Source organism: Raphanus sativus, chromosome 8 (assembly GCF_000801105.2).
Source record: "Raphanus sativus cultivar WK10039 chromosome 8, ASM80110v3, whole genome shotgun sequence".
NCBI lineage: Eukaryota > Viridiplantae > Streptophyta > Magnoliopsida > Brassicales > Brassicaceae > Raphanus > Raphanus sativus.
The window spans coordinates 3,445,566-3,469,334 of NC_079518.1; the positions used below are offsets into that span (position 1 = coordinate 3,445,566).

The 23,769-nt window shown below is 36.8% G+C and overlaps 5 protein-coding genes and 1 long non-coding RNA gene across 12 annotated transcripts; 5 read left to right on the forward strand and 1 right to left on the reverse strand.

The window, feature by feature from the left end:
• Positions 1–278: 278 nt before the first annotated feature.
• On the forward strand, positions 279–3,627 carry LOC108823029 (pentatricopeptide repeat-containing protein At1g18900). Its single transcript, XM_018596256.2, has 2 exons — positions 279–417; positions 972–3,627. Exon 2 carries the CDS (start codon positions 977–979, stop codon positions 3,404–3,406), a length of 2,430 nt encoding a protein of 809 aa, XP_018451758.1. The 5' UTR covers positions 279–417; positions 972–976; the 3' UTR covers positions 3,407–3,627.
• Positions 3,628–5,575: 1,948 nt separating this feature from the next.
• Positions 5,576–9,783, forward strand: LOC108822844 (DDT domain-containing protein DDR4). Of its 2 annotated transcripts, none has more exons than XM_018596028.2 (12): positions 5,576–6,211; positions 6,322–6,432; positions 6,536–6,622; positions 6,705–6,742; positions 6,820–6,901; positions 7,083–7,189; positions 7,275–7,431; positions 7,670–7,762; positions 7,896–8,019; positions 8,151–8,193; positions 8,304–8,495; positions 8,590–9,783. In XM_018596028.2, exons 1-12 carry the CDS (start codon positions 5,753–5,755, stop codon positions 9,377–9,379), a joined length of 2,283 nt encoding a protein of 760 aa, XP_018451530.1. In that variant the 5' UTR covers positions 5,576–5,752; the 3' UTR covers positions 9,380–9,783. The 2 variants fall into 2 exon arrangements, with proteins under 2 accessions (XP_018451530.1, XP_018451529.1); XM_018596027.2 differs by having other exon boundaries at positions 5,577–6,211; positions 8,584–9,783.
• A 470-nt stretch (positions 9,784–10,253) lies between these two features.
• LOC108821110 (transcription factor MYB35) lies at positions 10,254–11,603 on the forward strand. The gene is made up of 3 exons (XM_018594161.2): positions 10,254–10,478; positions 10,549–10,672; positions 10,742–11,603. The coding sequence occupies exons 1-3, from the start codon at positions 10,364–10,366 to the stop codon at positions 11,436–11,438; spliced, it is 936 nt and encodes a 311-aa protein (XP_018449663.1). The 5' UTR covers positions 10,254–10,363; the 3' UTR covers positions 11,439–11,603.
• A 1,186-nt stretch (positions 11,604–12,789) lies between these two features.
• LOC108819284 (uncharacterized) lies at positions 12,790–14,495 on the forward strand. Of its 4 annotated transcripts, none has more exons than XR_008937215.1 (6): positions 12,798–13,015; positions 13,096–13,209; positions 13,397–13,443; positions 13,535–13,974; positions 14,033–14,099; positions 14,177–14,495. It is a non-coding gene; the product is annotated as an uncharacterized LOC108819284 (long non-coding RNA). The 4 variants fall into 4 exon arrangements; XR_008937216.1 differs by lacking the exon at positions 14,033–14,099 and having other exon boundaries at positions 12,802–13,015; positions 13,535–13,596; positions 13,699–13,974; XR_001944220.2 differs by lacking the exon at positions 14,033–14,099 and having other exon boundaries at positions 12,790–13,015; positions 13,408–13,443.
• Positions 14,496–16,504: 2,009 nt separating this feature from the next.
• LOC108823010 (transcription factor MYB1R1) lies at positions 16,505–18,395 on the reverse strand. 2 transcript variants are annotated; one of them, XM_018596238.2, is made up of 4 exons: positions 17,994–18,395; positions 17,631–17,839; positions 16,950–17,308; positions 16,505–16,831 (listed from the first exon to the last, which is right to left on the reverse strand). In XM_018596238.2, exons 1-3 carry the CDS (start codon positions 18,274–18,276, stop codon positions 16,964–16,966), a joined length of 837 nt encoding a protein of 278 aa, XP_018451740.1. In that variant the 5' UTR covers positions 18,277–18,395; the 3' UTR covers positions 16,505–16,831; positions 16,950–16,963. The 2 variants fall into 2 exon arrangements, with proteins under 2 accessions (XP_018451740.1, XP_018451739.1); XM_018596237.2 differs by having other exon boundaries at positions 16,505–16,857; positions 17,994–18,394.
• Positions 18,396–21,509: 3,114 nt separating this feature from the next.
• On the forward strand, positions 21,510–23,383 carry LOC108820812 (uncharacterized). Of its 2 annotated transcripts, none has more exons than XM_018593819.2 (4): positions 21,510–21,692; positions 21,918–22,097; positions 22,369–23,070; positions 23,175–23,383. In XM_018593819.2, the coding sequence occupies exons 1-4, from the start codon at positions 21,678–21,680 to the stop codon at positions 23,232–23,234; spliced, it is 957 nt and encodes a 318-aa protein (XP_018449321.1). In that variant the 5' UTR covers positions 21,510–21,677; the 3' UTR covers positions 23,235–23,383. The 2 variants fall into 2 exon arrangements, with proteins under 2 accessions (XP_018449321.1, XP_018449322.1); XM_018593820.2 differs by having other exon boundaries at positions 21,511–21,692; positions 21,921–22,097.
• Positions 23,384–23,769: the final 386 nt, after the last annotated feature.

The window sequence follows — 23,769 nt, forward strand, 5'->3', positions numbered from 1 at the left end:
TAACGTTTTTGATTTTTTTAAATAAAATACGACTTTTATAACTTAATAGATCAATTAAAATTAAATTAAGATGTTAAAAATAGCCATTTCATCACTATACTGGTTAGCTGTGAGAAATAATTTAAGGGGGAAAAAGTAAACATCTTATTTACAATTGATAGATTTCAGTAAAGAATAATACTATTGCATCTTATTAGAAAACAGATGAAAGTTTAGGGGTATATGTGAAAGTTGAGCTGAAAATTTATTAAAAGAAAAAAAATATATATATAAATAAACAGAGAGCTCTGTGACCTTGAATTCGCAGCCACCGTCGTGTCGTGTGATCATCAATCAATATGCTTGGAGAGTAGAAGAAAGAACGCTTCTCTCAATTTTGACGAGAAGACCATCTTTTGTGCCTCCACCGTTCTTCAGGTGAATTTTGTTCTCTATCTTCTTCCTCACTGGAATTAAGAAACTTTTTGTGAGATTCGAGTCATATGATTTTCAGCATCGTGTTAGACTTGAATGTTATGCAGAACAACAAAGTATAGACCTTTATTTTTTTTGTATTTATTCTAGCGTTGGATTTTGCATTGAATTTTGACTATTTCGAAGTGGGTTTATGGTTATAACTTCTTTTTTTTTGCTTGAAATTATGGTTATAACTTGTGAGTAAACAATAAAGTTGGAGACTTTGAATTGTTTGGGACGAAGCTAGTTGTTGTAGTAATATACAAAGTATAGACCTAGACCTTTTTTTGCATTGAATTTTCACTATTTAGAAGTGGGCTTATGGTTAAGTTGTGAGTAGACAATAAAGTTGGAGACTTTGAGTTGTTTCAGACGAAGCTAGTTGTTGTAGTAATGTACAAAGTCTGGTGAAGAGCTCTAAACTATCTTTTTTTTTCTTTTCAAAATATGCTTTGATAATCATTCTCCTCCTGTGAGGTCTATTTGAATCTGTAAAAACTTTCATTTTGTTGCAGAGAAAATGACACCCGCGAAGCAAATTAGTAAACTTTCAAGCTCAGCAAGATCCTTTATTCTTAGTGGATCCAGATCAGTTGCAGCTGCTGGGGCTTCTCGTGCATACAAAGACGATGAACCTTGCGTCTCCAGACGCCAGCAGCTTAGGAATCAAGCTGCACAGAGCGGAAAAGCACAGTCATCTCTAGTTGCAAGTGTATTATTACCAGGAGAGACAAGTAGTAACCATGATGTTGTTCCTAATAAGGTTGATGTTTCTGGTCGGCCATCTCTATTGCCACAGTCACCACATTCGGTTAGTTATGCATCGGCAGTCGCTAGAGAGGAGGAGGAAGCTTCTTCAGCAGCACCTATTGGGGACCAGATTCTCAGGGCCGGTGTTAAAGCGGTAAACATTCTGTCTGATTTAGCAAACGGTAAGATTCCTTCGTTTGATGGAGGAAGTGAAGTGTTTGGGTTACCTAAAAGCTTTATGGTGGATCCAGCTCGGCCTATCACAAGTATCAAGTCTTCCAATGTGAAAGCTATAGGTAGAAATCATAATCGCAGCTTCCAAGGGGCTAAGGAAGCTGCGCGAGCTGGAATCGTCAAACAAGGTTCAGTACCGTCAACATCTGGCAAGAGGACAACAAGCAGCATGCTGCAGAGAACCAATATTGTTTCAAACGGTTTCAGCAAATCTTCAACCCCTTCAGGATCTGCTCTGCCAAGAAAGCAGCAGCAGCATTGTAATAATACCAAACAACAACACGTCGTTGAGAATGTTTGCAGCGTTTTGAAAAGCTTCAGGTGGGGCCCTGCTGCCGAAGAGGCCCTAGAAAAACTCCACGTTGTGATGAGTCCACGCCAAGCAAACCAAGTCCTTATGAAGATGAACGACTACGGAAACGCTCTCGGTTTCTTCTACTGGTTGAAAAGGCAACCTGACTTTAAGCACGACGACTACACTTACACCACCATGCTGGGTAACCTCGGCCGTGCTAAACAGTTTGGCGCAATAAACAAGCTCCTCGATGAGATGGTTAGAGAAGGATGTCTGCCGACCACAGTCACGTATAACCGTCTTATCCACAGCTACGGCCGCGCCAATTACCTGAAGGAAGCTATGAATGTGTTCAATCAAATGCAAAAGGCTGGATGCAGACCTGACCGTGTGACGTACTGTACGCTTATAGACATTCATGCTAAAGCTGGATTTCTAGACGTTGCCATGGATATGCATCATAGAATGAACGCTGCGGGGATCGAAACCGACACTTTTACTTACAGTCTCATCATAAACTGTCTTGGAAAAGCTGGGCGGTTACCCGCTGCGCACAAGCTCTTCTGTGAGATGGTTGACCAGGGTTGTAAACCCAACTTGGTCACCTACAACATCATGATTGACTTGCACGCCAAGGCGAGAAACTATCAGAGCGCTTTGAAGCTTTACCGCGATATGCAGAGCGCCGGGTTTAAGCCTGACAAGGTGACGTATAGCATTGTGATGGTGGTGCTTGGACACTGCGGATATCTGGAGGAAGCAGAAGCTGTTTTCAATAAGATGGAGGAGGAGAGGTGGGTTCCTGACGAGCCGGTTTATGGTCTTCTGGTGGATCTGTGGGGGAAAGCTGGTAACGTGGAGAAGGCGTGGCGATGGTATCAGGCGATGCTTCGTGCTGGTCTTCTGCCTAACGTTCCTACGTTCAATTCACTTCTCAGCACTTTCCTTAGGGTTAACAAGATAAGCGAAGCTTCTGAGTTGTTACAGAACATGCTGGCGCTTGGCCTACGCCCTTCTTTGCAGACGTACACGTTGCTGTTGAGCTGTTGCACGGACGGTAGGTCGAAACTCGACGTGGGTTTCTGCGGTCAGCTGATGGCTAGCACTGGTCATCCGGCGCACATGTTTCTCCTCGAGATGCCGTCTGCTGGTCCTGACGGCGAAAACGTGCGTAGCCATGTGAAGAGGTTCTTGGATCTCATGCACAGCGAGGACAGGGAGAGCAAGAGGGGACTTGTGGACGCGGTGGTTGACTTTCTGCACAAGTCAGGGCTGAAAGAAGAGGCGGGGTCGGTTTGGGAAGTCGCGGCGGAGAAGAACGTTTTCCCCGACGCGTTGAGGGAGAAGAGCAGCAGTTACTGGCTTATCAATCTCCATGTGATGTCGGAGGGAACCGCGGTGACGGCTCTGTCTAGGACGCTCGCTTGGTTCCGTAAGCAGATGTTAGTCTCGGGACGTGGCCCTGCTCGGATAGATATAGTAACTGGTTGGGGAAGACGTAGTAGAGTCACTGGTACGTCGATGGTGAGACAAGCGGTTGAGGAGCTGCTCAACGTGTTCGGTTCACCGTTTTTCACGGAGAGTGGGAACTCGGGTTGTTTCGTGGGGTGTGGTGAGTCTCTCAACAGGTGGTTGCTTCAGTCTTATGTTGAGAGGATGCATTTGTTGTGAGCTTGTTTGTAAGTCATATATAAGTTAAAGGGTTTTAGGATTATAGATTTGAAACTGTTCTCTCTCTTTAGTCTTTTGGCCTCTGCTTTTTCAGTTGTATCTTCCTCTTGCAATAAACTGTTGAATGAGGTAACAAACTCCTAGATTATCTAAGATGTAGGATCATTATTTGATATAAAACATTTGCTTCCAAAAAGAAAAGTAAGAAAAGAAGTTGTAGACTTGCTGATGTACAATTTAAAAGAGAACAGAAAAATAGACAAGTTTGGTATTATAGGAGGCACTTGTGGTAGAGCCAATGGTAAGGAGCCAGGGAAGTCTGATTATATTATTATTGTGAGTTTTTTTTTTGTTTTTTTCTAACACAAAAATTGTAGATTAGTTAAACTAATAAGCATAAGGGACAATTTGAAAAAAGCCCTATTTATAGTTTAAATTTTGAATAATGCTTTTATTTTTTAAGTTTTTGAAAACTACACTTTATTTGCTGTTAAAAGACTTTTTTCTCCAAGTTAGATAGATTAATAAAGAGACGGTGTCAAGAGGTAGAGACAATTCAAATTCATTATGAGTTACTTGAAACTGTATGAAGGTGACATTGACAAACAAAGTACCATCATCTCCTTTTAGAAGTCACCTGTAGTAGAGGTTTTTGCGTGGATACCCTTGACGCCTTGAACACTCATGGATGGATTCACATTAATCCGTCGATAATCTTTGTTGTGACGCTTAACAAAAGTTCAGTTAACAAAAAGTAACAAGAATGCACCTATTAAATCAAATTTTGAAACTTGCGTCAGATGAGCGTTTTGGTTTGTTCCTTTCCATCTATACATAAGAGAATAAGAGCTAATTCCTGAGTCAAGAACCAAGGCCGAGAGAATAACTACCATAACAGAAACCTGAGCTACAATGTCGGGAATAAGCTGTTATGCAATTGAACTCCTCAGGAACTTCTATATTATTCATTTGCAACAGAGCAAAACCCAACAGCACCATGATTAACTTCAAGCCTTCCACATCATGTGAAGGATACCAAAAGCACGTAGAAGTGCTTAACTTCAACTACATTCATTCTTTGTCTACGTAAGAAATTTTACAACCTTCAAGACACTCTTAGAATCCAAAGAAATCTTTCTAAGCTCCTCACAATTTCCTAATATGTAAAGATCTGAAACTATATATAAAGATCTGTCCAACGTTGAAAAGGCAGAGCATCTCAGTATATGCTGTTCAGCTCAGGCAAACAATTTAATAGACCGACTTGTAGTTTCTGGAAAGGAACAATGTATGATTACATGTCTCCTCTAAGACACTCGCTTTCTCTTTGCTTAGTATTTCTTAAAAAAACACAAAAGATCTTCAGAACAAAACAACAAGCATAATTAGTAAAGGTAAAACTAATTTTAAGACCATGAGAGAACGCAATTGATATTTTATAATCATAAGAGAGCGAAATTAAATTTGAGATTAGGAAATCTCAGAGAATTAGTGCAAGTTTTTCTGAATTTTGAAAAACATAGTTGTTAATAGTGTTATTTAAATATTTATATTGGATAATTTGGTCAATTTACATATACAAAAGTGTAGTTTTCAAAATTAATAAATCAAGGTGTATTTTTCAAATTATAATCTTATATAAATGTATTTTTCCAAATTTTCCCTAAGCATAACTCCTTCTGTAGAAGTCCTAATTCCTCAACTAATAAAGTAGTTTATGAAGTTTTAATAATTTAGTTGTGAGATATAAATGAAGTATCAATGTAAGAACCAAATGTCAGCATCTTAATTATATCTCCCTGGACCCAATTAATAAGAGAAAGATCTTTTGTGATCATCCTTACCATTTAGAGATCATTTGCTTTACATAATCATGTAGTCTCATCTATGTTTATATTTTCCCAAATCATTTTCTTAGTTATTTATGTAAGTTGAATAAATCAAAAGTAACATTTTTAACTTCAAAGCAATATTCAAATCACTGTATTATTTACAAAATTGACAATTGTACCAAATATTATATCCGTGACTTTTATACAACACTTCCAAAATTTTCAATTTGTGTTTATTCATAAATTCATAAGGATTATTTATTTATTTTTATTGAGGTGGTCTCATTTAAGACCTATTTGACCATTTATTCACCATTTTTTTTATCCTTCTCCTCCCAGATCCACAAAACGACAACGTTTAAGCCAAAACCAGTCGACGCTTTTGGACCTTCGTCTTCCTTTTCTCCGTCCTCTTGTTACAATGCCCTAAAAAATCTGAAATCAACAAAACTTTTTTTAAGAAAAAAATATAAAAAAACCCTAATTTCGATCTTTGATCTCTCCACCCTCTAAAATGGGATCCTCCTCCGACATCATCCCTGACCAATCTCCCCTCAACCACGACGTCTCCGGCATCCCCGCCGGCGATCTTTCTCCGGTCGCCGATACCAAAACTCCCGCGGAGGACACCACCACGCCGCTCAGGAGAACGAGGCCTTCGCGCGCTTGCACTGTTCGGACGCAGCAGCGGCTCCAGGAGCAGCGAGCGGCGGAGAGGAAGCTCAAACCGGCTAAGAAGGAGTGTAAACGGAAGGAAGAGGTGGTTGTGGTGGTAGACAACGACGATCAAGATGAGGATGAGGAGGAAGATGATGATGGTGATGAGAGTCAGATGCAGCAATGCGTTGGAGGAAGAAGCTCAGCGAAAAGCAAGATCGTTACTTCGCTTGTCCCGCCACCGGAGCCTTCGCAGATGCCGCGGTGGAATCTTAGGTCTATGTGGGAGCTTGCTTCCGTCCTCAACTTCTTGCATGTTGAGCTCTCTCTCTCTCTCTTAATCTTCAAATTGTTTGTTATTAGCTGCTGCCAATGAGTAGCTCACTCACTCTCTCAAAGTTCTCTTCTTTTTTTTTGTTGGTGAAGGTTTTTAGACCACTTTTGAAAATCAATGTGGAGTTTTCAGCGGAGGAGTTTGAGACGGCTTTGCTGAATCCTAACGATACTTTAAGTGATATTCATATTCCTCTCTTAAAGGTTGGTGCTTTCTTTGGCTGTCTATCCTTTGTTTGTGTTCTGTACTTATATATCTCCAAATTGCCTAGCAGTTTACCATTTTGTATTCTTTTTCAACCTGCAGGCCATTCCTCCTGTAACTCGAATGGCTCTCACACGTGATACCTGGGTTACTGTCTTGTGCAGAAAAATTAGAGATTGCTGGCATTGGGTAATACTTGCTAACCATCTTTATTGGAAGCACACTTTTTTCATTTTATCATGTTCTGACATTACATTACCTGCTTGTTTAGGTCGCAGAAGGGGACCTTCCTATTGTTGCCTCGCAAGGGTGAGTCGTTATGATTTTCTGAATCTCATAGCAACTGATTAGAAATCGTTTATGAGACTCTTGTCTTAATCTTGTAGGCGGGAGACGGAAGTGTACAAATCTTTTGATCCAGCTGTTCGTGTGGTGATTTTGAAAGCTTTATGTGATATTCGTGTTGAGGTATTGTTGCTGCTGTATGTCAATCTGTTTTCAGTTAAAAATGAATTATCGTTATTTTTTGCTCTATATGTGTTCACTTTATGATGTCCATTGGTGCTCGCTGATGCGAGGCTAATGATTGACTTGAAAACAAGATCGTTATAACATTTACGGTTTCTATGTGTTTTCTGAATTTCAACAGCAAGAGGATATCAGGAGCTACATTGACCACTCTCTTAAAACTGGTGTTCATCTGTCAGCTTTTCGCAAAGATCGCGTTGGGGGTGATTCACATGGAGTTAATTTTTGGTCTGTGGCAATTACAAAAAAGACCTAACCAGGACTCCCATGTCTGCATATCTCTGATAGCATCTGTCTGTTTTTGTTATTGAAGGTATGAGGATGATCCCTTAGTTGGTCACCGTTTATATCGGGAAATAAGGAAGGCAGAGGTGGTTAAGGCCAAAACTAAGGGTTCCAAGATTCCTCCTAACGTAACTTTCCAATGGGAAGCTGTTGCCACTAATTTCGACGAATTCCAGGATGTTTCTGTAAGTCTCTACTACAATCAATGAGTTTTCAGATAAATTGCTTAGAATAATTTCATATGGCTGTCTAATTTATTCTCGCAATGAAATATGGGTGCTTGGCTATGATGTGATTCTAGTGTTATCTATGCTGTCAATTGATGTTTGCTTCTCTAAAGGACTACACTATTATAATAGACAATAGGTATAAGTTTTTATGTATTTACTGCTAATTGTGATGCCGTGTCCCGTTGTTTTGCAGGAAAAGCTTAATTCAAGTAGTAGTAGAATTGAAAATTTTCTAGGGAAGAAGTTAACGAGAGATATGCTTCCCGAGATTGAAAAAGAACACAAGGTTCCAGTTTGCTCTCTGCGTTGTTGTTTTCTTCTGTTTCACGTTGGTTACAGTAGTATACAACTCCACTACTGAACTAAGTTTGCGGCTTAATAGTCCTTATCATTTACATTTTTTGCCTTTCTTCTGTCAGAGGAAAGAAAAATTGTTGAAAAAGCAACATAGACAGGCTCTCCTCCTCGATAACTGTTTGGTTGTTGATGGTCTTGGTGCTGGCCGTTCTCTCCGTGATAGGAAGCCAGTTAGATACACTTTTGGTAAGGTTATCGAACTTGTTGGAAATTTATGATGCCCCGTTAGATATTATTTTAATGTTTTTACCTGATTAAATATCCAGCTTGATTCTACTGGGGTGCAGAGCTTTACTAATCGTTTAATGTTGTTGCAGATGATTATGATCAGTCGATAAATGAAGCTATCAAGATAACAAAGTACGCTCTTAGTGAATCGTTTCTACTGTTGATATCCTTGACACTGTTATTTGGTGACTATTGTTTATTGCCTCTTACATTCCGCTTTGTTTTGGTAAATACTATCTCAGGATGAAACATCCATCACCAGAATCTATTCTTCACAGAAGAGAATCAGCCAGATTGGACGCTCTTGAGAATGGCAGATCGACAAGCTCAATCCACCCTACTGAGCCTGTGAACGATACAGCATGTGCCAGATCTTCTGATTTTGCTGACAATGATGCGCTCGATGAGCAGAGAGATGAGTCCTTGGACAGAAGGCAAGACCCAGTGCATTTTTTTCTTTTCACGTTCAATTATTCCCGGAGGGAACTTAGTTCGAACTAACTGAGTATAATTTCGTGACAGTAACAGGCGCAGACAACGGTCCCAGCGGTATTCAGCAACAGACTTCGTTGAAACTGTTTCAGACAATGAAGTAGAATTTGAAAGCGATGATGACATTGTTGGGGAAGCAGTTTATGATGAAGAATATATGAGGAAGCGTAAACAGAGGAAGTTTTCTAGTGGTTCTGAGGGAGAGGAAGGGGGAGATAAAGGAGATAAAGGAGATGAAGAGTACAAATGGGATGAAGACAATGCTGAGTACGAGGAAGAAGAAGAAGAGGAGGAAGAAGATTCTCTAAGTGATAGCGAAGAAGATAGTGATGAACCCCGAAGGGTTAAGAAAATGCCACGGCGAGAAACTAAGTCAAGATCAAGGTCAAAGGATTTCCGACCTGGCCTGAGACGTAGCAAAAGAGCCACAAGAATCGATTACCAACAATATGAGCTCTCAGAATCAGACAAAGAAGCAACTGGAGCGGCTAAAAGTAAGCGATTGGTTGAGCCAGATGAACATTCGGATGAAACAGGGAACGGGAATTTCACTATGGAAAGCGAAGACTCTGAAGAAAATGCAAATGACCCTGAAACAAAGTCTTCTGAAGAAGAAAAGCCCAGAGAGGTCAATGACTATGCCGAGACGGCAAATGGTACCGAGAATAATCAACTTAGCAAATCAAACGGCACAGACCAAGAAGAAGTTGAGGGTGTAGTAGGTAAAAGGCGTTTCCTCGACCTAAACGAGCTTGCTCCAGTATCTGGTTTTGATGATGGTCCAAGTGCAGTATTGAAGGAAGATGGTAAGGCAGACAATTCATAAGCAAGACATGGAGACTTCTCTTTAGCGTCTGAAAGCTCCATCTGGCCAAACCACCATTGTATGATATAAGCAAGATTTTCACGAGTTATTTCTGGTCAAACCCCTCTTCCAGAGAAGTTAAACGGTAAGATGTACTTCATTGGCTTGTTCTGCATTCAAGCATCTCTGCTCTGTTGTTTTCAACTTATTTCGGTGGGTAAGTGAAAGTAGAGAATGTTGCAGGGAGGCCTAAAGATGAAGTATTTGTAGATTAGGTTAGTCATATTTTTTTCTTACCTTGAAAAAGAAACAATGAAGAGGGTGAATCAGAGATTCCTAAGAGCTGTTTAATGTTGTGGAATTATAATGTGTACAATCCACCTTTTTCTAACTTTTGTAAGAACCATATGAACACGTTCATGGTCTCTTAGATTTTGGTAAAACTACGCAGCTTTGGAACTTTTCTAAATGTGATATCTATGGTCCATGGATGATGGAACAATCCTTTTGATGTGAATTTCTTTTTGCCTTGTCACATATGGCATATCACATTCATGAGCTTAAAGACCATGATTCCATGAGTCAAATTTCAATCACTGAAAGATTGATTATTCTCTTTGTAAGATTGAGAAAGATGGCTTCACCAGAAGAACAATATCTCTAGCTTTAAATTAATTCTATTACGAAACATTTAAAATAATATAATGGATTGGTGATATAAAGAAGTTGGAACCAAAGATGTGGTAAAATAAATAAAAGTGGAATAATATTTCTAGATACAATTAAAGAATCATGCATATGTAATTTTTAAGAAAGATGAAGAATATTCATGCCTTTCTTGCCACACACGCTTCTTATACCTTCAAACGCATTTCTCCTAATCCCTTCCTTCTTCACAACACTCCCTTTGTATTACTACATGCCCCATTCTTCATCTTTGTCAAGAAAAGCTTTAAATAACAAATACTAATAACTGCCTTTATAAAAAGTTTTCTTTAAAGGAAAATGGTAAAATCTTGCTCTTCCAAATCAAAGAATCCTTGGACTGATGAAGACAACGCCCCCCAGAAGTTTACATTTGCATCTGCGTCCAAGAACGGATCCACTCCTAAGAAAATAGGTTGCAGAAACATTTCTCTATTTTATGATGTTGACATGATGTATATACATGTGTGTGTGAACATTTATAGGACTTCGGAGATGTGGGAAGAGTTGCAGAGTGAGAAAGACTGAGAATGCAGGAGCTAAGCATGAGAGCTTCACTCCTGAAGAAGAAGATCTTATCATCAAGATGCATGCGGCAATGGGAAGCAGGTTGTGTTATTACTCAGAAAAATAACTCTAGATTTAACAGATTCTGATGATCTATTTGTGTGGATTTAGATGGCCACTCATTGCACAACATTTACCAGGAAAGACAGAAGAAGAAGTGAAGATGGTTTGGAACACAAAACTAAAAAAGAAACTGTCTCAAATGGGAATAGATCATGTCACTCACCGTCCTTTTTCTCATGTTCTTGCTGAATACGGCAACATCAACGGTGGTGGTACCCTAAACCCTAATCCCATGAACCAAACCGGTTCCCTTGGACCTAATCCCTCCCTCAACGAAGATTCTCATAACCAACAACAACAACCTGATGATTCAGGAGATCTCATGTTTCATCTACAAGCAATCAAGCTTATGACTGAGTCATCAAACCAAGTCAAGCCAGAGTCCACGTTTATGTACGCCTCTTCCTCTTCTTCTAACTCGTCTCCTCCATTGTTCTCTTCAACTTGTTCTACCATAGCTCAGGAGAGCTCAGAGGTTAACTTCACCTGGTCTGACTTTCTTCTTGACCAAGAAACCTTCAGTGAAAACCAACAGCAGAACTATCCTGATCAAGAACTAGACAACTTGTTTGGGAATGAGTTCTCTGAGGCAGAAGCTGTAGCTACGATGGCTAATACAGCAACTGCAGCTTCTCAAATGGAAGAAGAATCTCTAAGCAATGGGTTCGTTGAGTCGATTATAGCTAAAGAAAAAGAGTTGTTCTTGGGATTTCCAAGCTATTTGGAGCAGCCTTTCCGATTCTAGTTTATCTTTCTTCTTCTTCTCAAGTCTCAACTACTAAATAAAGAGACAATATAATAAAAGAGACAGTTGATTTATTATAATAGAGAAGAAAAATATATAGAGAAAGAGATGAGTCTTATTAATGTTACTTTGGGGTTCAAGAAATCTTTGTTGATTTTTTCATTACCTATTTATCCACAGATTAAGTGTATATGATTATTGCTATAAAATGGAAGTGAGAAAGATCATTTCACGATAACATAAATCAAAACATTCAAAGAGCAAATTTGGACTTGAGATTGTTCACAGTTGCATCATCAGTCCCAACTCCTAATGATAAAACAGAGTATCCTCTGTTTTGTAAAAATATTGTGGTTCATCCTGGTCTTTGGCAGAACCTATTTTGACTCTTTCACTACTTTACTCTGTTTTCTTAAGACATTAGATGTAATGTTTAATAGCTGACTGATCTATTATGATCCTATTCCTATACAATCTAACCTGTCTCTTTAAGCGATGAAGTTATCGAATCTCCATCCAACACTTCACTCTCTCAGCCACTATGATCAGTCAGAGACTTCATTCATAAATCGAACAGACCATCTTGGACTATTCTGAGCTGAGTCAGAAAGTGGAATCCCAAAGAATCTTTTGCTTAACCTCCTTTTGCAAGACTCGGTGTTCTATCATCAACCGAGTCCCCCGAGGGGACTTTCGTGTTAAAAAACTTCTTTCTCTGGCAATTTTGAGTACTAAGATATAAGACAAGTCCAAGGTTCTTTGACTGAATGAGACTCTAGGAGAAGAGACTAGGAGCACCAAAGAAAGAGTGGTTATAATTTTTGAGGTCGAAAAACTTAGCGAACTGGTAAGAGACAAAGTGAGGAGTTTGTCCATGAAGAGGATGGTCCCATTCAAGGATTAGAATAATGTGGGAATATTCCAAGTTCTTGTTCTATGAAGTTCTTGAAAGAACGGTTAATTATTGTGATTGCAAAAAGGTTATCATGAAGATTGAAGCAACCATAGTGGCTATTGGCACGAGCAAGAATTGATAAAATGATCTGAAAAGGTGACATGAAGGTTTGAGACGGTGGCAGAGAAGGAAAGCAGAGATTATGTTATGACCATTTTCTATTTTTGGAATGGAAAAAATTGAACCAAGGTTGGAACCCAAAACTGGCAAATCTAGAATCTAATTATATAAAGTAGAGTGCTACTCTCTCTTTGAGAGGCCACGTCACTAATTCGTTCACCCTTAAGGCGACACGTATCCTCTTTTTACAAAACTCACCGTATCATTTTCTGTGTCTTGGATTTTTTTCAATTGTCTTTGGGCTTATTCACACAACATGGCCCGTCGAGAACTACATTTACTATCAAACTTTAAAGGTCGCGTTTTGTATTAGGGTTAGCCGTGTCTCCGTCTCGCGTCTCCAGCGTTTCCCCATCGATTGCTCTTTCGACTTCTTCATCCGGTGTGAGATGAAGCAGTAACGATTCGCCCTCATAAAGCTCTCCTTAATCAATCATACACGATCTCCATATTCAATGCGATCTTGGAGAGTGAACGGTGGTGAAGGCTCTACTATAAAAAGGTGTGTTTTCATGCTTTCGAAATCATTCTTCAATCGTTCAGAACATGGCTAACAATATTTTCTTCCTCTCCGATCTCCAGACTGGCCGTTCTTCCTCCTCCGTTCAAGTTCGCCTGCTCCGATTTTGGGAGGCCAGTAACGTCCGGCGTGGTGGAGAGCTTATGGGAGTCGACATGCTCCTTCTTGCTTCTCAGGTAATCCATTTCACCGCTATTTTTGTTCATAGTTTTAATCAGATCTCCGTTTAGAGTCTGTACAGAATCGTATTGATTCCAGAATTAAAATTCATTGTGTTTTGGAGTTCCTGTTGTATATTTATTGTAAAGCCATTTATCATGTTTTGATGTTTTTTATATTTTTTTGGCGCTCGACTAAACGCAGTATGTGTACAGGCTGGCATGTTTGCTCTTCTTCGCGATGCCACAGAGGTAAGAATACACATGGTTTTACATTTCTTTATGATTCAAAGTTTTGTCTGGTTTATAAACAAGAGTTCTCTGTTGTTGTATGTGTTCTCAGGTGCAAACTTCACCAGCTTATAAAGGATCGTATCAACAATAGTTTCATGGCTTATTGAATAAGTTAATACATTCTTTTTCGACCATTTTTTCCTCATAACATGCCTTTATTAAGTTTGTAGTTCCCATCACTCCTTACTCTTCATATTTCTATTACACTAGCAGCAACTTTTATTGAAGAATTTCAGTGGAAACATCAAATGGGAGTCCACAACATCTTAATAAACCTCATGGTTGAGGAACCTGTTTACATGGCACCACAAGGAGAAAGGAAAAGTAGAGGCTGACATGGACATAGAGAAATCGACAAGGAAGATTTTGAGACAAAGCTGAACATAACAAGCACTACGCTCAACGTCACACAAGAAGTTGTATTCTTTTGAAGTAGACCTTGAAAAGGCAACATTTATGGTGCAGATCACTTCAGCTTCAGTTAGAAAGGTAACCAAAACCTTAATCATCACATCTAAAGACTCAACAATACTTTCTTTTGGTATAGAAATTTCGTCACTTTCGTATGAGCTTTTGCACTGTTGAAACGACCAAACCAATGCAAGTCTAAAAATGTGAGTAGAGAGATCCAAAATACACATTCTAGGATGTTCATGGGTGTTTGATTATGATTTAATTTTTTTGATTGTAGGGAGGGGATATTGTAATGGCTTCTGCAAAATTATCAATGTCGAAAGCAGATACCGACTTACAGAAGCAACTAGAAGCGTACAAGCAACACAGTGAAATTTCCAGGTGTTCTCTCCATGAAAGTATAGAAATTATGCATTGATTGTGTGCGAACAAGTGAAATCCAAATCTGAGAAGATGGAGATTTTTCCAAAATAGAAACAAAGATTATGCTTCGGAAGAAGCTGCCTGCTGCTGTTCAATATAAAAAAAGAGTGAGCATTAAGAATGTTTACTATGTAATGAATACAAACAAAGATATGAATGTTTGTTTAAGAACCTTTGTTTGTGTGTCTATAGCAAGATTGGGAAAAAAACCGTGATCCTTATATGATCTCTTAATTTTTTATATTTTCGCCAACTTTGATAAAAAGTTACGTTGATCGATTTATTTAAAATTATAAAATATATTGAATGACTTTTGTTCTGGTTACTATTTCATTATAATTTATTATTGAATGACTTTTGTTTAGGTTACCATTTCATTATAATTTATAAACTAGGTGAAGACTCGCACCTTGTGCGGGATGAAAATATAGAGCGAACATTTATGTATATAATTTACTTTTACATATTATTATTTACTGTATATTCATTTACGTATTATGAAATAATAATTGAGAATCAAGTAATTAAATTTGATAAAACACATAAATCAAAACAATCCCACTTATTTAATATTGGTAAATAAATAAAACCATCATTTAATTGATTGAATATGTTATATAATTATTTGAGTTATATTTACATAGATATATAGTATATTTTAATATGCATAATAAAGTAAGGCTTCATACTCACCAAAAATTTCAATGTGAGATTATAATAATTTTAATAATTTATAATATTTTAAAAAATTCAATACAAATTTAAAAATTAACATATTTATGTATTTTTACAGTATATATAGTTTAATTTTAATATTAATAAACATATATATACTTTTAATCTGAATATCTATTAAACGATAATTCATATTCATATGAATTTATGATTATTTGTATCTTATTATAACAAAAAATATTAAATTATTGATCACAAATTTTTTAATATGATATATTTAACCATTTTAATAATTTATAGTCATTTAAAGAAAAATCAAAATATAACATATAAGAAAAATCTATTTTCTTTGATTAATATGATAGTTTAGTTTCTTTTAAAATATAAGATTAAGCAAAAATGAATAATGATACAAAAATTGTTATCAAATATTTATTCTTCCGTAACATCAATTTTCATATAGATGTTAATCATATTAGGTATTTATGTAGTTTTTTTAAGAAAATAAAAGATATTATTTTGTGAAAAAAGAATATTCTTTTATATATTACTAATTAATTTGATATGTAATTTAATAAAATTATAATAGTATGATATCTAGATGGACCAATTAATTTATTTAAGGATTGTACAGATCAACATAGTGTTAACACGTAATTACAAATCAATGTTGTAATGCATCTCAATTAATATATAAGATTAGTGTTACAGTACAATTAAAATTGTTGATACACAACGAAGAGAACAAAAGGTGAGCAAATAAAACCCAGTTACAATCGGTAAATTTATATGGTCATAAGACTCAACGCGAGTGAAGTGACCACTACTATAATTAAGCTCCACAACAATTTGTTTTTAATTAACATATGTGTGTTGGGTATTATAATTCATTATCTAGATTTTTGGCAGTCATAGTTAAATATTTTGGTAATGAATCATGTGTATATTTAACATGTATACATAACGAACATTTATATGTAATGATAGTTTCATATATATTATCTATTTATTTTGTTAATAATATACTAAGATTCTAATAAACATCTAAACGTAACAATAGTTTCATATTAGTAATATATAAAATTCATAAACATGTATATGTAATGATAGTTTCATATTCTATTTATCTGTTTTAAAATAGTTTTAGTTATAATGAAAAACATTTTTAATGTGACATAAATCAATAGTTATAAAAGAAAATGTGGAAGTAAACAATTTAATACATAAAATTGATAATTTATAAAATTAAGAATAAAATATATAGATAAAACTACTGTAAAACAGTTATGAATCTTAATTCTATTTTAAGTTAAAATTAAAATAAAATTTAAAATAAATTTATACAATTAATTTTATTTGTCCGCCCGCCCGTAGGGCGGGTTTACCCTAGTGGTTTTATAAAGTTTTATGTTCTGCTTTCTTGATTATTCAGAGATATATCCATTGGATCACAGATAGACTTAACTACACCTAATTATCATCTATAATAGAACAAAAATCCATCAAAAAGTCGAAGTGGCAACATTACATTATTATGGTATATTAAAGGTGATCCTGATAAGATATTCGATGAACCACATACATACATTTTAGCTTATCCCCAAAAGATAAGATATATCAAAAGCCCCATAATTCACCAACCATTGATTGAGATGGGCCACATGAGAGGGTCACAGCTTCTTTTAACTTACATACCACAAAACAAACCACACATACGGAGAGAGCAACGTTTTACAAACAATACAAACAATACAAAACATAGATGATGAAGAACCCCTAAACAACAGTTCGTCCATCTCTAAAGCCCTTTCCTCTGTTGTTTCCCCTGATTGTTCTTTTTTTCCAAGACAAAAGTAAGGCCTAAAGAAATATAAAAAGGACTTGACTTTAAACCTAATATGTACTACTAGAACAGAGAAAACAAAGAAAGAAGCAAGGTCTTGTAGATTCACCTTGGCTATTAGGTCTAAGCAACTCTGATGCTATTGCTATCTCCATCACTGAAGCTTGGCATCATGGTGAAAGCCGAATGTCTTGAGTTGGACTGTTCGTTGAGGTTATTAAAAGACAGAGAAAGGTTGAGAGAAAGCGGAGCAGGAACCTCCGCAGCATCTGTGTTTAGATTGAACGGAGGATTTGCTTGGAAGGTTACTGGGACAATCTGTGGTGCGTTCTCAGTTCTTGTCGGCACCACCGCAACTTGAGTAAAAACTTGCATAGCTTGTTGTCCAGAGCAGATGTTAGTTTCAGGTAGTGATGAGACGTCCTGAGGATGATGCCCCTGATCTTGCTCCATGTGCATTCCTGTGACCTGATAAAAACCAATCACACCTAACTGTTACACACTCTTTGTTTGGTACTTCTAGCACAGTTTAAAACATATTTTCCCAATTTGACCAAAACCAATATGATAACTTCATTTGACCTTTTAGTTCTAAAGAAGAAATACTAAAAAGAAACATCTTTAGAGAACAAATTGATAAAAAAAAAAAAGAAACTTTTCGTAATTAATATTGAGTAAGAAAGGAAATAACTTTCAGAAAGCAGAGTCTCTAATCTAACTAAACTAAAGTAGGAACTATACACACATTAGCTTAATTAAATTGAATTAGGATTAAGATTAGAGGTATTACGGTCTCGGTTGTGATGTCGAAAAGGCTAGATCTTCTCCGGCGACGGTTGAGGTTAGTCCGGCGGAGGAAGTATTTCTGAGCGTGACTAGCTACCTGAGTAGGCGTCCTGCTCTTGACAAAGTTTCTAGAGATCCCTTTCCAATCTCCTTTGCCTACTTTTTTCAGACCAAGCAAGAACCTCTTGTGCTCATCTTCAGTCCATGCTATTCCTGTTTTCTCCAAACAAACAAATCAATCAAACCATAGATTAGCTTCCTAACAACAAATCAATTAGCGAACTTTTATTACAGATGATCCTTCAAACATGCATAGATTCAATCGATTTAATCATCTGAATCTGAGGCTTAAATCAGAACAGAGTACCTCGTTTCCTCTCGCGGTTTCCGGACGACGGAATCTGGACGGCGTCATTGGCGGAGGCGTATCCGGCGGCGGCGGCTGTCACATCAGCTTCTCCATCTCCGATCTTGGGGATCTCCTCATCGGGTGAAGACTTCTCGTAATCAGAGAGATTGTTCAAACTCACACACTTCCTCATCGGATCGACAACGACTCTGACTCCGAACAGCATGATCTCTCCCTTCTCCGCGGTGCCGGTGCCACCACCACCGCCTCCTGTCTCCGACGAGCTACTCACGGCGGCCATTTGAATGCTTCTTTCCGATTTTACCCCTTGCGTCTGTTTTGGTTTTTTATTACAACAACCACTTTCAATCTCTTTAGAACCGTACAAATAAGGGGACGAGGTGTGAGTGGATCTGGAGCTTCCCTTCTGTTTATTTTTATAAACGTGTCCAGAAGCCACGTGGCTCGTTTCTGAACAAAATTATTACACTGTTGTACGTGTCTGTTTTTTATTTGTTTGTCACTTGTTTCCTGAGTGACGTTCTTGTCTCTCTATATTTATCTTCCTTGCTTTCGGATTTATTTATTTTTATTTGGATATATTCTGATAATGTCTCCTTTTTTTTGTTTAATCAAATTGAATGAGTATCGGTCATTAGTCGCTCTCGACTTAACAAAAGTACTGTTTGGTAGTGAAAAATCTTTCATTTTCGAATTAATTTCAATATAAAAGGTGGATATAAAAAAAATCAATATAAAAGGGGAAAAGTTGGTAAATGACATATGCCGTAATGCGCATGAAACTATGTGTTAGAGATTAATTATGATTTTCAATGGTACATCTTAAATATTTTCAATGTATGAACAGTATGAACGTGTTTAATACTGTAAAGTATCCAGAAAATAACACCAGTTATCCTTTCTCTTATTTGTAGGCTGTAGCCATTAGTTTTATGATATATGGTTTGTCTGAATGAAAATTTGTCTATATTTCACTGTTTCGTATATAATATTCCAACTCTTTAAGTACTCTTTTATAATGTGATGTTAGTATTAAACGAATCTGGTCAACTCAGTGCGATTCCCAATTACATCCAACGTGATTTACCTTTTAAAATAATTTCTTGTTTAAGTTAACCTTTTGTTGCTTGTGTGATTTGTTGCCTTGAAAAACTCAGTCCATTAGAAGAATACTTCGCCTTAATCTCATCCTCATATGATATATCCAATCTAGTTAAAGCCTCCAATCTCTTTGATTTTAACATGTGTCCTGATGTATATTGAAATTTACGCAACAATTTACTTCTGGTTAGCTTACAAAATAAAACAATTTAGTTCTGGTTAGAGTATTGCCCAAAAAAAAAAAAGTTCTGGTTAGAGTTAAATGAATGATAAACTGATGAGAAGAATATTCCAATTTGTGGCATCAAAATATTTTGATGACAAGATGGGGCTACTGGACGCACATGATTTCTTCATCTACTTTAATATGTATCCATTCTTTTCTTGTTTGCCCATCAATTGTCTTTTTTAAATTGTAACTTATCTTGTAAGTTGTTTACTTAAACTAAATGTAATGATGGATTAGAGGAATAATTAAAATAGGAATCTCCTCACATCGCAAACTAAACTATGGATTCACACGTTAAAATTAATAATGTATTAAATCGACTAATAAATTAAATTTTAACAGGTTTTCTTGAGAACCGAATTTATGAATTTTACCTTGTAAAAAGATTATACAAATTGTAGTTTAGCCACACTCTTTCTATTGAAATGAAGAACTGGACTCACAACTTCGGGAGACTGGGGATGCTGAATAGGTGTTGACTTTTCAATGGAACAAAATATAAAATTTCTTACGAACTGTTGCACTCATAAATCATAATCGATGTTGATCAATTGATTTTATTCTAAATCTATACACTGAACCAAATTTCTATACAGTTTTAGATTCATAAGACTTAACAATGTTGGAGTCCTAATGATGTAAGTGCTATTTTCAGTCTATTAACTACTAAACATGAAATGCGTTAACACTATGTAAGAAAAAGGAAACAGTAACATACTTTTTTTTAATAAGTCGGAAATATCAAGAAAACATTATGTAACTGTTTTTCATAAAGAGTAAAATAATACTATGTTCTTAACTCAGGTTATCAATGAGTTACTAAATCGTTTTTCTTTTGTTCTGTTTCGCACCAATTAGTGTTCTATACCAAATAGGATCATTTATATAAAGAGTTTTACTTTTATTCTAGTGGCTTTTACTTCAAAACGTGGTGTCATGATCATCCCATTCAAGATTAAACATGGGGTTCAACAACATGGATGTTAAAAATATATATAAACAAATCTCCTAATTGATTATTAATCAAATATTTTTTCATGAAAAAGGAAAAAGAAAAGGAAAAGCACAAATATTGGCCAGGAATGAAAGCCACCACCATTACCTTTTCTTGGTTGCACACAAAGATGAAGTTAAAAAGTTGTTTAAAGCCACTTAAAAGAAGACTTTTCTCCTTTTGGTTTTGCTTTAGCCAATTTGCATGAGTTTGTGAGTTTCCTAAATCAGAATTTTAGAAGAGCGTGGATCATGAGTGAGAACATATATTGAGTTAAACAGAAATAATTTTTGTTCAAACGGGATCCCTATTTTAAAGTGATGATGTTGCACTCTACCCATTTGACAAGCCCAAGGCCTTTTATGAGTTTCAGAGGACATCATAAGAACGTAGGTTGTTCCACCACACTCACACACAACAATAAGACAACAATGACTCATACCAAGTTGTAGGATATATTTACACTTATCAAACACTTGTCAGAAGATTATGAAACCATTTTCTATATGTTCACAACATGTCACCATATTATAAAACGAATGAGCTATAGCAGAAGAAGGTAAGAGTGGCTTATTCGCAAAACTCAAAAGTATCATAAATATCTAAAGATAAGACGGTTGTTATGCGGATTGGCAGTCGTTGGTATAGTCTTTACCTCTCAAGGTAGCCTAAATACTCATCAACAAGTGTTTTTCGGACCGATGTAGTGTGGTCATGCTAACTAGCGCTCAGAAAAACATAAACATAAGTTGGTTTTACCTATCAAAATTTTGCACTCTTTTTTTTTTCGTGATAACAAGTTTAACCATATATAGAGCTGGTCCAAAGAACTAAACAATGAAATAGTTGACATGTCTAAATAATTTATATATATGACTTGTCTAATTTAGCTCAGGAATTAATCTTGTGGGTGTTTGATTTATTTTTTAGTTAATGCTTTCTAGCGTAAGTACATAAGAAAAATAGTAAATCCTTTACAGAATTTTGTTTGGTTTTGTGTTAATTTTTTTCTTTCTACGGTGGAAAATATAGCGAGGGGAAAAACGGGAAACCGCATCGTCGTTTTATACAAAAAAAAAAGGACGAGAGAAGTGGGGTTCCCGTAAAAAAGAATCTGGAAAAGGGTAAGAGAGTAATTATGATCTCTTTCAGTTCCTAACAGACAGATTCTGAAAAGCAAAAGGCAAAAAAACACACACAAGCGGAGGAGCAGAAACAGATTGAAAAAAAAAACCAAACCACCTTCCTTCACTCTTTTTTTTTTCATCCGTTCCTTTCTTCTTCGCGACTTCTATCGGAGGCAAAAAATTAAAAAAAAAATTAGCCTCTCCGGTAAACCGCAGTCTCAGAAGACCTAATGACTGACCCAGAGGTAAAAAAATCCAATCTTTAAACCCTAATTCTCGCCGTTTTGGAAAAATCTTACCGAATTGAAAAAAAAAACACGAAAGTTAGCTTCTTTTCTGTTTCTCTTAGGTTTCGTTTATGGATTCATATGTTTTGATCTGAATCAGTGTTTCGGATGTGTGGTTTTTTGTCCTGTCTTTTTTTTTTTTCTGGGGGTTTGCAAAATGTTTTTTTTTTTTTTTGTTTTTAGCAGAGATTAACCGCATTGAAGAAGGCTTATGCCGATACGATACTGAACACGGCCAAGGAAGCTGCGGCACGTGTGATGGTTTCCGAGAGGAGAGCGCGTGGGTTTCAGCAAGAGCTTGTTGCTGTTAGAGACGAGGCTCTCCGTACCTGTCTTAGGCTTAAACAGATGTATGATTCCAAGGTAAATTAAATAGTTACCAATATGCTTTTGATTCTTCAGATTTTGTTACTCTTATTAGTTGTTTTAATGAGTTCTTGCATTGAAAGTGTCACATGAGAGCGGTTCTTGTGGAATGGTGTCTCTCATGTACTTAAACTCAATTGATTATGTTAGAAGCTGTTCTTTGAATATAGCTGTCGTTGATATTAGTTCCACTTATTGTAGTAACTCACCTATTGATCAAAGCTGAAGATGGACTTCTCAAATTTACTTGTGATGATTGATTATACAGGTTAAAGAGGCGGAAATGATGTCTTTAAGCAAGCAGCAAAAGATTGAAGAGCTCGAAGCTCAACTCGGAGAAGCTGAAGATATAGTTGGAGAGCTAAGGATGGAGCTGCGAGAGTCTCGTTACCAGCTCGAGAGATTGGCAAATAGTCGTCAAAGTCAAAGCGACGAGGAAAACAAGCCGAGCGAAGTGGTTTCTTTAGCGTGTGAGGACTCTAGTAACCGCGAGAGAACAGTAGCGGCTAGTGGGGTCAAACCACGTTTGGGTGACAGAGACAACAGTATCAACAGGTGTTCTTCTTATAAAGAGAATAAAGATCCTTGCCACCATGCTCTTCCGTCCATACTAAGTAGACGCAGAGACGGTGGAGATTGTCTTGATTTGGAATCGTTGACGTCATCCAAAACAGAAGCAAGAAAAGAGGAAGAAGAGAAGGAGAATGATATGGAGCTATTCAGTGCATCTGTGACGCCTTCTGAGAAACAGTGTGCCCAGTTCACAGTCAAGAGAAAGCGTAAGAATGATGCAAGAAGCGGAAGCAGTAGCCCTGAAGGAGGAGGAGGAAGCTCCTCCTCCTCCTCGGAAGAAGATGAGAGCAGAAACAGAAGACAAAAGACTGGAGAGAAAGACACCGGGTACTTGGACTCCTTCAACACTGAATCATCATCTCGTGATAGTCGTCGTGTTGCTCAGGTCGCTCGTCAGGTTAGTTCTGAATCTAAACATTTAAGTATATATCCATTGTTTGTTTGTTTCTTCTAGGCTGTGACAGCAATATTCTGACAATCTTTTCTTATTTGTTGGCGCAGCTTTTACCATTCACAGAGAAGAAGGTGTTGCAGGAGAACCAAAGTGATGATGTTTCTTGAGTCACAAGTAGTCTCGGAAGGTCCTATCATCAGTTGTGTTTGAACTCTCTGTTGATTAGAGAAGTTAGCTGAAGTAGTAAGATTGTTAACATCGATACACATTGTCAGAGCTTATAGACTAATGGAAAAGGCTAATTTTGAGTCGTTTATTTAGATGATTCCTTTACGCATTCGTTTGTCTCGGTTGGTTTCTCTTGCTTGGGGAGAACTTCTCAATGTTGACCAAAAAAAAGAAGAAGCTTCCTCAATAAACGGAACATTCTAATGTTCCTATAATGTTTAACCTTCCAGCGAAGCTTCCAAAAGATGGTTGATGATTAGAAAAATAAAATAAAAAATCAAATCAAAAGAAGTTAATGTTGTTCACCAACACAAAGAAGGTTTGACCCCAGAAACATGTTTTAGAGTAGGGATGGGCAAAAAATCCGAACCCGAAATATCGAACTGAACCCGATCCGAAAAAGCAGCACCGAACCCGAATCGAAATTGATTAAATATTCGAACGGGTTCAAAATTTCGGTATTTAAAGAACCGA

Bases quoted from the DNA above. Each gene is read 5' to 3' on its own strand.
- LOC108823029 (XM_018596256.2), top strand. From the start codon at position 977: ATGACACCCGCGAAGCAAATTAGTAAACTTTCAAGCTCAGCAAGATCC.
- LOC108822844 (XM_018596027.2), top strand. From the start codon at position 5,753: ATGGGATCCTCCTCCGACATCATCCCTGACCAATCTCCCCTCAACCAC. The intron at 6,212-6,321 runs GTTGAGCTCTCT...TTGTTGGTGAAG, and splicing joins CCGTCCTCAACTTCTTGCAT to GTTTTTAGACCACTTTTGAA. The intron at 6,433-6,535 runs GTTGGTGCTTTC...TTCAACCTGCAG, and splicing joins TTCATATTCCTCTCTTAAAG to GCCATTCCTCCTGTAACTCG.
- LOC108821110 (XM_018594161.2), top strand. From the start codon at position 10,364: ATGGTAAAATCTTGCTCTTCCAAATCAAAGAATCCTTGGACTGATGAA. The intron at 10,479-10,548 runs GTTGCAGAAACA...GAACATTTATAG, and splicing joins ATCCACTCCTAAGAAAATAG to GACTTCGGAGATGTGGGAAG. The intron at 10,673-10,741 runs GTTGTGTTATTA...GTGTGGATTTAG, and splicing joins CATGCGGCAATGGGAAGCAG to ATGGCCACTCATTGCACAAC.
- LOC108823010 (XM_018596238.2), bottom strand. From the start codon at position 18,276: ATGGCCGCCGTGAGTAGCTCGTCGGAGACAGGAGGCGGTGGTGGTGGC. The intron at 17,840-17,993 runs GTACTCTGTTCT...TGGAGAAAACAG, and splicing joins AAACCGCGAGAGGAAACGAG to GAATAGCATGGACTGAAGAT. The intron at 17,309-17,630 runs GTAATACCTCTA...GGTTTTTATCAG, and splicing joins TCGACATCACAACCGAGACC to GTCACAGGAATGCACATGGA.
- LOC108820812 (XM_018593819.2), top strand. The intron at 22,098-22,368 runs GTAAATTAAATA...TTGATTATACAG, and splicing joins AACAGATGTATGATTCCAAG to GTTAAAGAGGCGGAAATGAT. The intron at 23,071-23,174 runs GTTAGTTCTGAA...TTGTTGGCGCAG, and splicing joins TTGCTCAGGTCGCTCGTCAG to CTTTTACCATTCACAGAGAA.